The following is a 17,359-nucleotide window of genomic DNA, read 5'->3' on the forward strand; positions in this document are numbered from 1 at the left end:
TGACAAGTCATTAAGGGCAATTATGAAATCCTGCCTTAACTGTTACAATTTATCAATGAATTTGTTCTATAAAATTTTAAAAAATGTTTCAACGCATGAGACAAACGTTTGAATTTTCTTTTGGATCATCACATAGGGGCGCTGTTGAGCCATACTGGATCAAACTGGTGTGATTAAACGTGTTTGAGGTTTTGAGTATAGTATACATTACTGTTGACAGAACAGTTCCATTGCTGAAACTTCTAAATAGATATCTGGAGAACTGGGACCCAGGTGAGTTTGATTTTCCTTCTGTGCCAAGCATCTGGATTTCTCTTTACTTTAAAGAAAGAGCAAATATTGTGTCCCAACAGGAATAAATCTGAAGACCTGATGTTGCATTTGGAGTGCAAGGGATGTGGACAAAAGATTTCACCCCACATGGTCAGTTTATTTGTTCAACTTAACGTCACAGCCATGATTTTTTTCCCTCCTCCCCAACGTAACATTTGATGCAGCAGCACAATCCTGTTAGAAACGACAAAGTCTGCTTGTTCTGCCTCTGCACTCCGAGGCTGTTGACAGCAGAAATAACTCAGACCCCATGGTGTGTGTGTGTGTGTGTGTGTGTATATGTAGTAGTGTGAATGTGAATACCACCCACACACCGCCTCCTCTAGCATCTGTACCAATTTTTAAAGCCGTTTTACTGGCCATTCGCTCTTCCTCTTCAATCAAATATCCCTGAAGGGGAGCAGCAAAAATGAATTAGGCTGAAAAGTTTCACATTTATGGAAATTGCGAAAGTTCACAAATTTGAAGGAAGAAAAAAAATCATTGTCACATTCTTTTTCTAATAAAATCAACTGAAATGCATCAATGGAAAAATACTTAAATTACACCTCCAAATGCCACGTTCACGATTGATTGTATTCAATCAATTCTACTTGAATACTACTCATGGTTATTAGATCAGTTTTTATGCTTCAAACTTCTTGTGTTGGGGTTTGGAACACAGATTAAGCCCACCCTGAATTGGACACTGATTTGGTGACATTGTATTTGGCATAGCCTGAGGCCCTTGTCGTGCGTGGGAGGGCAATTGTCGTTTAGAAGCAGAAGGAAGCTTTGAAAATGAAAGAGTATGTCAGATTTGTCGGTCTGATGAATGATAAAGTTAACTTGAAAAAAAAAACGGTAACAGTGACATATGTATAGTATAGTGATATATGCATTCTTTGGAAGAAGGAGCCTAACACATAAATGTAAAGCACCCAGCTGCAACTACAGCCACAGCTAATAATTGCAACAAAGATGTAGCAAACCATGCCGGCTGACAGGATGAATGCTGTTTTCTTTTGATGTTTTCAAATTTTTTGGCAAATGACTAAAGAATACTGCACCGTCCCTCCTCATGGTTACAAATAAAGGCTGTTGTGACTAGTCTCAACAACAGAAGGTAAATGGTTACAATACCATCTTTTAAAGTAAATATATGACTGAAGCTACCTTTATCTTGTTGTCTATGAAACATTTGCTCAGCCATGATAGCACAGTGTGTATGAATTTAAAAAAAAAAGGTTTTAGGTCGAATAGGAAGAGGTGATTGAAAAAATACCAAGATGAGCAAACCTGTCATCTTGGTAAAAGGTGGCTAATTTGAAGAAACAAAAATCTAAAACATTTTGGTTGACTAACATTTTCAACTTAAATGATTCCTTACATGGTTGCTGCGTAGGCTGGGTTTCACAATGTAGAAAAATAACGAGCGGAATTTGAAGGTGTTTCCAAACTTTTGACCGGTACTATCGCATTCGACACTCAATCTACTACCACAGCGGTTGTTATCGTGTAGCGGTTCTCTTTGCTGCCTCGCCTGCCTTGTGAAAAACAAGAGACGCAACTAGGGTGTAGTTCTTAACCTAGGTCAGCCCCTGCAGTCACACTGAACAGGATAAGTGGGATAGAAAATGGACGGCTAGAGTTTTAGTTCCATCTCCGACGACCCGTGATTCACCCCTCCATTTATTTTATTTTTTTGAGCTGGCTAGTTTTTGCAGAATCCTGCTGACGGAAGAGCGATTACAGAATGGCACCATTTACCGAGTCAGAGACAAATCCTAGTTCGAGTTCTTAACAGCTCCTTCTTTTGCCATTACTTCATTCATCTGCTAAGTTTTAATCACCGCTGAGGCAGAGGGAGCAACATCTCTCATCCTTAGCCGAGAAATGTGCTCATATTTACTTGCTAAGTGTGCAGTGTCATGTTTAATAGATGCCCCCTGGTTCGCCGGCTTGTTCGCTCCCTGACAGAATCTGCTCAGGACAATTATGACTCATATTGAAGTCACCCCACAGCAGCCTAAAAATAATCTTGACTGCAACTCTGAGTCAGTGTCCACTTCTTGGAGAGTGTGTGATTGTTGTTCAATACCTTCACCTGTGGCTGTTCCCGCGCGGTGTCTGCTCTCACCTCATCAAATTCTCATTATTTGTCTCTATGGTACTCAGTGAAAACAAGGAAGTTTGAACCTAAAGCAGGATACGTACACGCATACTGATATTTATGATCCAGTTTCGATTGTCTGCTTGTTTCTAACTCGTTCGCTGCATTGACGGCTATTGACAACAAAGTTTTATTTTATTTGGGCTGGTACTGAATGAGAACAAGACAGTAAGTTTAGGGATTTAGTTATAAATACATCAGACCTCTGCATACTTGCTGTTTGGCACCTGTAGTTTAAACTATTTGTGGAATTTTTTCTCCCCCCAACCCATTTTTAAATACTGTAGGTCTCAGTTGTGTGCAGATTTTTGTTATGCGGGGGGAGGCCCAATCCCTCTCCTTGGGGGATGAGTCCAATATATACAGTACAATGCGTTTGAATTTGTAGTATTTGCTGAAAATGAGTAGACTGAAAACAATTAAGTAGGCAGTTGTGGTGCTATAGCAGTTTTTGGTCCTAGACTCTTGACTATTTTTGTCATTTAGTATTTCTTCACTTTACAAACAGCGAGGAAAATCTGCAAAAATGACTCCCTCAACCCCATCTACCCTCCACCCCCTCAACCCATATTTCATTTTCATTATCTTAGTCTTATGTTGTAATGTAAAAAAAATACCTGTAAATAAATGACCCCAAGGAATTCATCCATCCATCCATCTTCTACAGCCGCTTATCCTCACTCGGGTCATGATCTTTATGGGTCGAACACGTCATTGGTCAAAATATGAGTCAGTGTTGTGAGTGACTTCAGTTTCCTGTCAACAACATTTTGCGGTTTCAATTGTCTCAACAATCAATACCTCCGCTAACCTAACCATGACCAAACCCACGATGTCAGTGTCTCATCCTACTCCTTACATCACTGTTAAAAATATGCAGCGCATCACTAGCCGGTTGTGTCTTCAGTTTGAATGTTCTTTTATCAAAATGACTTCGTATATCTAATGTGATTGGCTGATAAGTGAACTAGGACGTGTGCATTGCAACAGACATTTGTACTGTAGTGTGAGTTGTTGCAAACTATTTTATGTCATTAATGAAATTCTGTCAGTCTCTTCAGTTTCCCGTAAACAATTTTTGCTTTTAAATGTCTCACTAATCAATACTGTACTTAACAGCGATGACGTCTAAAATTAACGTTGCATTGCAACATCATTATCATAGAAAGACAACATACAGGATCTCCAAATTTTGTGGATAGCTGTCATTTAAAACAGCTGTTTTGGGGAAGGGGTGGGTCAGCTACTCACCGCACCCTATAACGACAGGTTAAAAAACAATATTGGCTATGGTGCAGAAAAGGGAAGGCTTTAATCTGTTTTGCAATAAGGGTGGAAAAGCAAAACATGGAAAAGGTGAAGGACCAAAAATACTTTCTGGATACACTAGGTGGCTTTCTTGGACAATGACTAGTGTATCAAATTTTGCCTTTTTATCTGAAAAGCAACACAAAAAATTCTTTCTTCAAAAAAGAATTTGGAAATACGTTACTACTAGGTATGTGCATTCACTGATTGCACATACCTCCTTTGCATAATTCAATTAGTTCATAAGCTCAGAGTTGGCTAAATTGGCAACTCATACTGGGTACTCAAGTCAGTCCATCTCAAATAGCGGGGCCAAGGGGGCGCCATGCGATGCTGGGCGACGCGTATGACCCAGAGGAACAGGCTTTGCGTTTGCTGTGTGAAGTGTAATTACACATCCACGGCACTAGGTGGTGCAGTAGTGCTCTCAATGTCAAAGTCTGGGCGGAAGTTATTACCCTTTGAAATTTTGGTTAGCAACATCTTTTCCCCTAAATCATATTACGTTTTTCTAAATCACATGAATGATTCATGTGATTTAGAAAATGCGCAAAATGCTTTCTCGCGTTCTATAAAAAGTGGTAAAAGTGTTAGAAGTGGGTGAGATTTGAGATGTGTGTCCGCTGCCCAATATTGACACATCATAAGAAAATGTCAACAACATTATGTATATCTGGGCAGGGCTGCGCTGCCACCATTTTGTTGTAAAACTAATGTGTTTTCTGGAGATTCACAGGGACGAGAAATAAGTTCCACCCTCCAACAATCAACATTAAGATACCCTGTAATATTACAATGCATACCTGTGTAAATGATGCAAAACCTATGCAATAATTTGCTGTGAAATCACGGCAAGATTTTAAGTGTACGCTAGAGGTTGAGTTTGAAGGTATGTGCTTTGTTTTAGTTCCTTTTTTTTTGTTTACGTTTTATTAGGCTTGCAGTTTGCACTTGGTCCGGTGGCTACGTTTTGCATTACTTTCACAGTAATGAATACAGCAAAATCCTGTGAATGCATTTACAACAACATACTGATAAATGGATTCTACTGTAGAACAACAGTAAAGTACTGTAAATTCCAAGGCTGCTGTAATTCACACAGGTATCCATTGTAATATTACATGGTAACTCAAATACAACACATTGCTGTAAATTAATATAGGTAATTATTGTGAAATGCTGGTTATTTTTAACAGTGAATTTACTATTAGGACCGTCCTGCGCGTGCGCGACGTGCCCCCGCTGCTGCAATCCGTGCGCGCGCCCTCCCCCGCGAAGTTGACCAATGTGAAGCTCTCGCGTTTTAGCCAACCAGCAGGCGGCGCGCGACCGTCGTCTGGATGACGTCATGCGCTAACAGCTGGCGGGTGAACTAGGGAGAGAAAGGGAGGGAGAGAGAGGAGGAGGAGGAGGAGGAGGAGGAGGAGGGGGGGTAGAGGATGTAAAAATGTAAAGCGGCAACAGCGAGCTGCACCGCGGCTCGAGCCCACGGCCACGAACGCTCGGAACCATGTGGAGGGTGGACTGCTGCCCCGTCACGAGGATGCTGCTCTTCATCGTTTACACTTTCCTCTGCGTTCCTGGGGGTGAGTGCGCTGCTTTGTGTCTATGAGCGTGGGGGAGTGGGGAGGCGGAGGAGCTCGCGTGGAGCTGTTCATCTGGTCCTGGTGCTGAAACGGACCCCGGCGTTTTACGGCATGCTGCTCGGCGCCTAATGTTTGATGACCACTTTCATTGTTTCGCTTCTCTGTTGCTTTTATGACGCATTATTCAAGTTACTTAGCAATAGAGCCCGAGAGACGTTCACAGTGAGTTGCTTGGATCGGATTGTCACAGGAAAACAAGTCAACTCCTCGCGTTGGGGACCCACTTTGCCTGCCCTCTATTTATAGACTCAAAGGTGTGAGACCAAACATTTGACAAAGACATCAGCGATGACAGCATGAAAACCTTTGTGTCCTCCCGGGCTTCTTTTTTTTCTGCTTAAGTCGGATGTAGTGTAGCTAACAAAACAACAACAAAAAGACAGTTTGCGCTTAGTTTTGCTGTTCAGGATAGCTGAAAAATGTCTCACTCCTTGTGTGTTCCGTTGTCATTGGTTGATGGAAGTTTTTCTTTAATATTCATAAATAACGCATAGTGTTTGTGCGAGTGTACATATATGTGTGTATACCTTCCTCTCTCTCTATCTCTCTCTCTCTATATATAAATATATATATATATATATATATATATATATATATATATATATATATATATATATATATATATACAGGTATATATATATATATATATATATATATATATATATATATATATATATATATATATATATATATATATACAGGTATATATATAAGTATATATATGTGTGTGTGTGTGTGTGTGTGTGTGTGTGTGTGTCTCCTTAATACAACTCAATTGCAACTCAATCAGGTTCATAAACAATATGCACATGAAAAACAATGCTGGGTAACAGAGTCGATTGTTTTAAATGTCGACACTTGAAAAAAATGCTGGGTTATTTTCCTAAGATGGTTGCTGGGTAGCTGTGGATTTTTTGCAGACTGGGTTAAATGTACAATGAAAAACATACTGGACTGTTTTTGCCAACCCAATCACTAGGTCAGGGGTGGCCAAGTTCGGTCCTCAAGAGCCACAATCCAACCTGTTTTCATTGTGTCTCTTCAACTAACACACCTGATTCAAATGATTAGCTCATCAGCATGCTTTGCACAATCCTGATAACGATGCTGATTTGACTCAGGTGTGTTGGTTGAAGAGATACATTGAAAACAGTCTGGATTGTGGCTCTTGAGGACCGAACTTGGCCACCCCTGCACTAGGTGGTTTGATTTGGAGCTGAATGGGTTAAATGTATACACCAGAAAAAATGCTGGGTTTTACTAACCCACTCTCTGGTTTGGTGTGGATATTGAGAAGACTGGGTTACATATCTAACTGTCTAAACGATGCTGGGTTGTTTTCCTAGCCCACTCACTTGTGGATTTTGAGCAGATTAAATGTACACCTTGTGTGTTCCGTTGTCATTGGTTGATGGAAGTTTTTCTTTAATATTCATAAATAACGCATAGTGTTTGTGCGTGTGTACATATATGTGTGTATACCTTCCTCTCTCTCTCTCTACACCCTCAAAATGCTGGGCTGTTTTTTTTTTGTTGCAGTTTTTGAGCAGATTGGCTCACTTTCACTCAAAGAAGGGTTAATTATTTCAACCCAGCATATTGCATATTGAGTCCTCGGAAGGTGGTGGCCATTTTGAAGTGTACTGAAGTTGGGAGTAAATTTAATGTACCAGTGTTGTAAGAATAGTGGTTCAAATTTCCATAAGGTGGATGGTCTGCCATCATCAGATACATCCACTCGAAAGACAGTTGGGATAAACTCAAAAAAGGACTGACCTCATTTTTTTTGGGTTATTCCTTCAACCCAAAAAGCTGGGCAAGATGAATTACCCACAAATAATTGTTTTTGGGTACTCAGACCATTTTTTGGATCAGAGCAAATGGCAACATGCATTCCCTAGACAGGACCGTTTACGTCATCTGCTGGTTCCAAAGCTGCTTAAAAATGTGTGAGTTGCGTCAGAAAAAGCATCCGGTAGAAAAGCTGTGCTAAACATATCGCATGAGTGACCCAGAGCAGGATGAAGTTGCTTCTTCTTCTTCTCAGAAGGTGTTGCAAATAAAATCAGCATGCAGTTTAACCACATCTATACCGACTATACTGATAACCCATTTGTTGGTACCTCATCAGTATGGGTAATTTTTACCCCTGGATCGGAACCTTGGCAAAACATGGGAATTTTTGTAAAGCGCGAGTACAATTAAAGAGAAGTTTCTCTAGCTCGTGGGTACGAATGCTAAATTCTTCGATTCGTCCAACGGCAGAACAAATGAGTCGACAAGGAGCAGGTGGCGAGACAGGAGGTGGAGAAGCAATTGGTGGGCTGGCGAGGTCAGACGGAGAAAGCCATGTAGCAGACGAGGGCAGGGACTCGGCGGGACGGTGGCCGGCGGGCAGGGTGAAATATGGAGCCCAAAATACGGCTGCTTCGATCTAGCCCCAGATCATAAAGTAAAAGCGTGCTCGGATTGGTCAGGAAATCTCACTGGAAGAATGTCTGTAATTGCAATGTTACCTTCAGGGGCACAACAAAACTTTTATTAGACAAGGACAAATCAGACAAGGTCATGGAAAGCCTAGAAAGGGTTTGGAAATGTCTTTATTAAGCTTAATTTCTTTACGTGGAACTTTTTTTCGCATCGAGACTGAGTGCCCATACTGTGCTTGTGCCTTTACCCAAATCAAGTGACATCTGACAACTACTCAAAGAATGACTCCAGTTTACGCACTGCAGAGACCAGGAAGCATTTAGAGGATGAATGAATGAATAAAATAACTTTTTTTTCTGGTCCCCTAGCGCTCAGATCAATAAAATAAACATAGCAGTCAGAACATTTGAATGTTTTACAATACTTTGTTCTTTAGTAATTACGTTACAACTTTACAAAGGAGAGTCATTTTTCTGGAGGCGGGGCTTGAACATCATTATCTTTGTCTCGTCTTTGTAAAAAAGCGAATATTGGCCCATTCATCTGTCAGTTGCAAACTAACGCTATCATTATCGGCTTTATTTGAGTGGCTGGAAGAAATCACATAGTTTTCTCCGTTTTGAATCCGGCGAGTTAGCTGAATGCATGTATTTTCCTTGCTGCTGATTACTGAAGGAGAGAATTGAATGTATAGGAAGCTTCTGTATGAAATGGAGTATCAGCGCACAATAACAGGAGTTTGGATCTTCATATGGGATCAGAGTTTAGCTCTTGACAACAAAATTGCTTCATTCTCCCCACTTTCTTGGGCTTTAGCTTTCAAGGTTACTTGTGAGAGCGCTGGCGTATGCTTTATAAATATATATGTGTGTGTGTGTGTGTGTGGTAATTTTTCTCCTTTTACGAGTACATGTCAGAGCAGACTGCTGAGTGTGTGCCTTGGTTTTTATCCCTCGACGTTCCGATGGGGGCCAGCAGCAGACATCTTAGCATCCTTTTATTAATGTTCAGAGGAGATGCAGTGAACTGCAATTAAATGGTTTTTTTTTTAACTGTTTTTTTTTTTTTTTTTTGCTGCCCACCTGCTGGCTGAGTTAAATGCCAGCCTGGCTCGTGCGGATAATGTGGCAGATTACACCTGTCGCTTGATCTGCTGCTTTTATATGCAGAGCCTCGGCTGGGTGTAATCCAAGGATTTGACATTAAGCAGGACGCCAGTGAGCACGCATGCACACAGCTGCCTTAAAAAAAAAAAAAAAAATATACCAGTGCTATCCAAACTCGGATTTGGTGGCTTGCTGCACATTTTTTTTCGCCAGCCCACTGAATATTGTTCATATAATTTATTTAATAGATTAGACTTAAAACACAATTTATACAGTCATCTTTTGCCATATTGCACTTTGCCTTTAGTGGCTTTGTACAGTGGCCCTGAAGTGCAAATAACACACCAATAAAATGAGCAAACAAAAAACATAATTTCAAGAGAGAAGCACACATGAAAAAGGAAGCAAACAAAAAAAGACTCACGTGCATCCTTTTTTTTTGTTTGCTTCTTGTTTCTGGCGCGTGTCCTTTTTCTTGTTTGCGTCTTTTTTCTTGTTTGCTTCTTTTTTTGTGTGCTTCCATAAGGTGTTTTTGTTTTTTTGTGTTTGATTACCTTTTTTGTTTGCTCGATTTTTTTGTTTGTATGATTTGCACTCCCTAGCTTCATTGTATGAGGGATATTTATATCATACATCAGTTTCTTTTCATCGCAGGATTTTGCTGTAAATATTTTTCTCCAAATTCTGTCACTACAGACTAACTGATGGCAAGTGAAGCGACACAGAGTGGCACACGGTTTAACTGGTTAATAGTCTGCCAACTCTCATTCCCTGAGTAACCAGCTCCTCTAAAGTCACAAGCATTCAGTCACAAATAAGCTACAGCAGAATGTGTAGATGGCAACTCACTGGACAAAAATACCTGTCCCTCATTTGCATATTGGATTGGTATAATGTATAATGCTTTAAAGTGTATACTACCCGTATACATATATTATTGCTACTTTACAGATGATGTCTTTCACTGAGATGGCCAGTAATGTAACCGAAGAGTGTATTACCATGTTTACGGAATGAGGAATAAAATATTAATTTTGTCAATTTTCCTGATGGATTTGCCATGTTGGGCATTATCCCATCTGCTTAATGTATTAAAGTTGACGAATGTTCAAAAATTCCCTTGCATCCTTCCTTCCATATTTCTTTAAGCAGCCCGCAGAGGAAAATGTTTTGTAACCCCTGGTCTATAGGATTACATGCATAGATAAGATTGAGCTAAAAAAATGTTTTGAAACCCCTGGTGTATAGGATTACATGCATAGATAAGATTTAGCTACGGAAAAAAATCCTCCAATGTTGATTGCATCCATCTTCTCTACTGTTGCTCTCTTTCCTTGGCAGATTGCCTTTTTGTGACTGAATACTTCACCCGAACGCCTCGTAAGCTCGGTGCTTTCAACTCCTTTGCCAGTGTGGAATTGTTCCACTTCAATTTGCCTGAAGACACCATGATGGCCGTATGGAACCTCATTACCTTCAAGGAACAAGGCGGCACCTTTGGAGATAGCTGCCCCAATCGCAACGTTACTGTGTAAGTCTATTACTTTTTTTTCCCCTCCAAACTTGCAAATATTTGCAACTAATATTCAGAAAGACTTTCACTAGCAAAAGCAGGTACTACCGTGTACTATTTCCTATACCGTATTCCAAGCCATGACCTACTATTATGATACTTTCTCTTACCCCAGGGGTATCAAACTTGTTTTTATCACAGGCCACATCATAGTTATGGTTTCCCTCAAGGGGTTTGCTTATAACAGCGAACCCACGTAAAAAGAATCGCTACGGTGTGACGGTAGTCCCAAATTCCAGGTTTTCTCTAGTTGTTATTTATTTCACATTTGATACCGTGAAGCAACAATATTCAAACAAATGTAAAACATATAAAGTGAAACACCACCAGCAGTGTTGTTTTTGGCAGCCATCTTAGTTTGAGTCATTTGGACCGTTTTTGATGAAACGTACGCGACTAAAATCTATAGTCATTTATTTCTATCTGTGATAGTTGTAGTTTGGTTTTAGTTGACAACATTTCAAAAACGGTTTTGTGAGACCCCTCAATTTGACCCTAATCATGCCATGAATAATACAGAAGCAAAGTATTCCGTTCATTTAGCGAGCTGGGGATCAGCAGCAGGTCTAAAATGCGACATTTCCCTCAAATGCATGACATCACACTTGCTGCCCAACTTCAAATCCCCGCATGTTCGAAACATGCAGTCACACACGCATAAACTGATGAATTGACATCATCACAACTGAGTTGACTTTGGCCTGAAGCCAGCTAGCAGCCCATTTCCCGGGAGTTATGTGGTGTCCTAATATTTTGGCAAGTGAGTGTTTGACATCCACCTTGTTTACCAACTCCAGCAGGGAAGTAATAATGAAAAATGTCCTGTGATTGACAGGTACTTCAGGTCCGGCGCTCCTCCGGTAATCAACCCACTGAACACTCACTTCCCCGGGGATACGGTCGTCCCAGGATCCTTCGCGGTGACTCTGACCTGGACGCTCCCCAACCGAACCACGGGGGCGTTCAACGTGACCAGTCCGCTCCCCGGCGACTGGTTTCTGGCTGCGCATTTACCCAAGGATGAAGGAAAGATCTCAGTCAAGGTAAGGTTCGTAACAAAAAATTCACATTGTCGGCAGCCGTGCGTTGAGTGATGTGACTGAACAAATGGTGTGTGGCAATGCAGGTCTCTGCATCAAGATTTCATCAGTGGAGGATGGATTGAATGGATAAATTAAATGGCGTACAGTATCGAGAGGCTTCAAAACAGAATTTTCATTATTTAAGATTTTATATATATATATATATATATATATATATATATATATATATATATATATATATATATATATATATATATATATATATATATATATATATATATGTGTGTGTGTGTGTGTGTGTGTGTGTGTGTGTGTGTGTGTGTGTGTGTGTGTGTGTAAGAATCAGCTATATGCCCCCCCCGATCTGAACCTGAGTGGTACTATGTTATGGGACTAATGTGGTCGTCACAGATTGTACTTAACAAACACCATGTTCAAACATAAGGGTGTCCATATTTAGTAGACACCAGTGTGAAGGGATGCCATCAAGTTGAAGAAGGCATTTTGGCCTGCGGCACATCAGGGGCAGCTAACAGGCACCGACTGACAGACCCGAGTGCAACTTTGACGGTCGCCGAGGCAAAATCTCAGGTGTTGGAGTATTTCAGTGAGCCCATGGAAAACGACTTCCAGATGGCTTTGAGGATATTCTGGTTCATCATCCGGCATCTCAGGAGGAGGAAGCAGTGCACCATTACACTGTATACAGTGGAGATGGGGCTCCGCTGACCTCAACTCGGGATGGCGTGAGCCTTACTTCAATACTTCGAAGAACTCCTCAATTCCACCTACACATCTTGTGTCTGTTTTGAGTCTGAAAACTCTGAGAAAACTCTCAAAAGCTTTACTGTAGTTTTAAAGTTTATTTTTATCTTTGTCTCGCTGATGATTCTCTATTTGGTCGCAAAATTAACAGAGTTCAGCTACCGCTGGAAGTAAATAGAACTGAATGAGCTCGGTTTATTTTGTTTTTAAAATTTATAACATTTAACTCTTTCAGTGCCCTGGAAAAGAAAACCTAGAGGGCCAGTATGTTTTAGCATTTCCACTCACCTTTCAGGGCCAACAGATTATTGTGTGCTATGTCTATGTAAACATGAGTGGTATCATATGAAAGCTTGATTTCCATTCTTTACTTTGAATTGCATGGGGATAATAGCTGTGTTATAAGTGTGGAAACACTGCCATCCAATGATTACAGTTATGACTACAGTGCTCAATTGGCTTATACTAGTTCAGCATTAATCAAGAGTGTCAGCTCCTGTCCATAAAAAAAACATTTTTGACCAAAATTGTATTATTTATTATTGTTATTATTATTTTAAAAGACGAGAATTCTCGTCCATGGCCCTGGATGAGTTAAAATACTCTCCAAAGTTAACACTTAAAAACTGATATATCGTTCATAACATCGTGCAAACGCTAATTCAAATATTCATGGTTTTGCATTATATGCAAGTAGCTGCAAGATGCGTGAGAGTCGCACACATTTAGACAACAGCTTTATAACGCCTGTAATTATGTCAAATGAATCCAGCTCCAAGGACAAAATTAGCTGTAATTGAATCATTTGTTGCTTAGTGACAGCTCAATCACAGCTTGTGGTCACTGGTTTGAATGTAGCGTCTCCTCTGCAGTCTTTATTCTGCATAGCACATGACCTTACTAATCAAAAAGTATTACAGCACAGCAACAGGTAGCCATAGTAACGCACTCCATGGTACAATAGTTTTCATAAATAAACCATTAAGATTATTAGTCACCGCAGCGCAGATGGCAGATTTGGGTTGATGATCTTTAATTTGGGATATTATAAGCTCATTATCTTGTGTATCGTGAGTAAGTGTCAGGTGTGTGTGCGCCACGCCGCCGTCCCACTCATACGCAGTCGCTTCTCTGACGACTAAAATAGAACCACGCTTGACTGCTTTTATGATCGGCTGTCAGAGCCGCAGTGGTGTCCATAAAGCTCTGGAGGGAGGAGCGTTTTCGGGGTGTGACTGCGCAGTTATTATTATTTTTTTGATTGGACCAAAAGTGATAGACTGGGTCACCTATTGATAAAAAATTCCTCCTTCCTCTCCAGATAGAAACATAATCATGTGTTCGAATATGCTGCTGTGATGCTATTATGTTTTAGCTTTGGCTGTAAGTTAGCTGGTAGTGATGTTATCTTATTAGAAAGTATTAGTTTTTAGAAAGTATTTTTTCTCAAACAATGTAAACATCTGGTGCAATTCCACTCTTGACCTCTAGATGGTGGCACACTTTAAGTTTGAGATGTTTAACTTTGAGATAAGAACAGCATCGTTTTTGTTCAAAATTATTGAACGCCATCGCTAGCTTATAATGTTTTAAAATATATAGGTATAGGTATATATATAGGTATTTTTAAATCTGGTAGATTTATCTTTTTGTAGAGTTTTTTTTTATTTTATTTTTTCCAGATGGGTTTAAATGTTTCCCCCATGATGAATGGGGTCCCACTGTGTTTCTTGCACAGCCTCAGGTTCCCTTTGCCCATTTGGCATTTCTTCGCCTACAAACAAGAAAAATCCTCACGTATTCAAAGAGATTAGTATTCTGGCTAGTACTGCAGAAGCTAAAGAGGCAGAACCGTGTCTGAAGAGTTTTTCTTCATCTCATCGCGTCTGTCTATGTGGTCACATCAACACCAGCTGATTTCCATTGCAGGCAATTTACCTGCCGCCACCGTCTCTGTGTTTGCTTGTGCTTTCCTTTGTGGTCTCCAGCGGCCCTCGTAAAATATCCCCGCAGAAAAAAAAAAAAAAAAGAAATCATGAATGTCCTCGGAAATTGCCTAAGACGTGCAATTGGCCCGGTTTGGAGACGCAAATGATGGAAAACTCAGCTTTTTTCTAAATTCTGCTATCTGAGGCTATTTTACACAAGGCGAGGAATAATGCATACATGCCCGCTTGCACACGCAGACACACAACACACACACACACACACACACACACACAAAATGTAATGATCCTGCTATAGTCATCGGTAATATTAAAAAAAAAGCTTGTTTGTAGGTGATGTTGCATGGTCCACGTCTCCTTATCATTCATATGTCTTATTCATTTTACAGCTTCACCCTATTCTTGAGCGACTAAAACTATTCACACATTTGTAAAAGAAAAAAAAAGATCATGCGACGGCTCCTAACTTAAACTGTATAGTATTTTTTAAAATGATAAATGATTTCAAATGTTCAGCCATAAGAATTGATGAATGTAATTAAGTAATAATATTAATGACATAATAAACTAGTTGAAAAAAACTAGTAAAAAAAAGTGAACCACACCACCACCGCTAATATCTGGGGTGGTCCTCATATTGCCTGAATGAATATTATGACTAACATAATAAATGCTGAATAAATAGAAAACATATAAGTGTAGAACTGTACAGAAAACATTTGAAAAAGCCAAAACTGTGTGCTTTTTATAATATCGTAATAAAGCTGATTCTTTAATGATGCTATAACTTATTGTTGTAAGATTAGCCACCGGGCCTGTGTTAGTAAGATCAGAAATGTGGTTAATTCCCACTTCATGTCACCTCGTCATTCATGTTTATGTCATTTATTTTTACAGTTTCAACCTCATTGACTAAAACTAGCCTGGCACATAATGGTGCCATTTAATACTGTCTGATTTAACTGCTTATCAGCCCAGCGCGCCGCCTCCTGATTACCCATCATGCAAAGCTCTGCGTTCAATGAGGGATTTAATGGGAGGCAATATGAGATGTGAAAGATATCGACTGTGTAGCCCAGTGTCTGGCCATCCGTCTTTGTTCTCCCACGTGGTGGTAGCCCTGATATACAATCAGATTCTTATTAGTAACAAAACGACACTGACACAGACTCATTTTTCCCACTCACTTAACTTTTGATTATTCATTTGTTGGGCTTTTTGGTAGAGTAGCGATTTACATTGCTGAATGGAAAGCAGCACAGTACTATACAGCTGCCCTCATAAAAAAAAAAAAAAAAAAAATCTTTTCAGTTTCACTTGGATGGATGTACAATATCTGCTAGCTAGCGAGTGAGCGAGCTAGACAGACAGACAGACAGACAGACAGACAGACAGACAGACAGACAGACAGACAGACAGACACATAGATAGATAGATAGATAGATAGATAGATAGATAGATAGATAGATAGATAGATAGATAGATAGATAGATAGATAGATAGATAGATAGATAGATAGATAGATAGATAGATAGATAGAACATGCTAATATTAGCAATAGAGCCTGATGAGAGGGTGTTGGATAGAAATAGTTAATAGGTAGCTTTAGCATTATTAGCTTAACATGCTAATATAAGCAATAGCGCCTAATGAGAGTGTGTTAGCTTCTTGTGAACTTATCGACACTGTAACCTGATGTATATATTTATGAATGGAGTGATGTAAAGACCATTTAATATTCTCAGGTAACTATGAGCAGTATTTTCATCATAATGAGCTAACATTAGCAAACGAAACTGACGTGTTTTGTTAGCTTCTCAAGTATGATGCAACCTGGTGATGGATGGATGGATGGATGAATAGGTAAATGAACGTGTGACTGACTGAATTAGAGGCCTTAAATAGTCCTTCAAGTCGTGCTTTGAATTTTTAAAGTCAACTGACAGGGTGTAATCAATCAAAGGGTCACGGATGACATACCACATAATCACGAATACACAGAGAGAAGGGCTAGCGATCACTTGACAGGAACTAAAGACCTCATTGGGCATTCACACCTGTCCTACTTGTGACGCTCTGTTCCCTTTCAAACTAATTTGGCGGCTGATCGTGCGAGGAGACTGCCGGCTTTGTGTCACAGATTGACGTACATGACACTTTAATGGGATGTCGCAGCGGCACCATGTCAAACGGGGGGTGCGCGTTTCCTTGGCTGGCTCGCTGGAGGGACGGGGGCCCAAATGTGTTATTAATCCCTGAGATAGACTTTACGCTCTCGTGGTTTTGGAGGCAGATGGTCTGAATGATAAAGATCTTCCCCTTGCCATCTTTCAAGTCCAGCACAATTTGTAAGACATATCTGAAATCCAGTTTGTCTGTGTCTGTCCTTTTGGTGTAGGGTCTTTCTGAGGAGTGCCAGTATCTCTTCCAGCCTCAGCTCATTGTCCAAAGGCTTGTTGGGGTCGCGGTGCTGTATCCGGGATATTTCATTGACCAGATGATCCCTGCACATAACAGATCTGCTCTTTACAAGTAAGTCCATTAAGACTTTTGGAAAAAAAATCTGATTGTGCTTTTTACCATCAATATAATAAAATGTGCTTGTTTATTTCTCTGTAGAAACATATACACACTTACATACAACTTGAGGCAGTTTTTTAAAAAATCTTTTTTCAAATTGCAGCTATTTTTGCTACTACAATTGCAATGTCAATTTGAGTTTCATCCAATTGTTCACTCCTGACGTTATTAGATTGGATTAGATTCTATTTATTTGGAAACATTCCATTGGCATCTTGATGGGAATGAAGGAGGATATACAGGATTAAAATAGAAATGTCAGGTTTGTCTAAAGGGAACTTAAATGTTGAAAAACCCCACCATACAGTATGTGCTTTTGGTATTGAGGAACAATAATGACTTGAGCTAAAACTGAGTGAACTTGAGTTTTACAAGACACATACTGTTGATTTGCTTTGACAAGCGTAAATTTGAGATTGAAGGCTATATGGTGAGAGTTGACTCAACTCATGTCACAGCAAGTAGAAGTTTGGCAAA

General features: G+C 39.9%; 1 protein-coding gene across 1 annotated transcript in view; it reads left to right on the plus strand.

Annotated features, from left to right (window-relative positions):
- The first annotated feature begins 5,235 nt into the window (after positions 1-5,235).
- tmem8b (transmembrane protein 8B) overlaps positions 5,236-17,359 on the plus strand; it is a 46,454-nt gene continuing 34,330 nt past the window's right edge. Inside the window, exons 1-4 of the mRNA XM_088431412.1 lie at positions 5,236-5,379; positions 10,317-10,506; positions 11,384-11,591; positions 16,701-16,834. Coding sequence (XP_088287538.1) covers positions 5,304-5,379; positions 10,317-10,506; positions 11,384-11,591; positions 16,701-16,834 — 608 coding nt within the window. The 5' untranslated portion in view covers positions 5,236-5,303. The remainder of the gene's footprint in view (positions 5,380-10,316; positions 10,507-11,383; positions 11,592-16,700; positions 16,835-17,359) is intronic.

This window comes from Hippichthys cyanospilos, chromosome 1 (genome assembly GCF_059441005.1).
Source record: "Hippichthys cyanospilos isolate Australia breed blue-spotted pipefish chromosome 1, RoL_Hcya_1.0, whole genome shotgun sequence".
Lineage (NCBI taxonomy): Eukaryota > Metazoa > Chordata > Actinopteri > Syngnathiformes > Syngnathidae > Hippichthys > Hippichthys cyanospilos.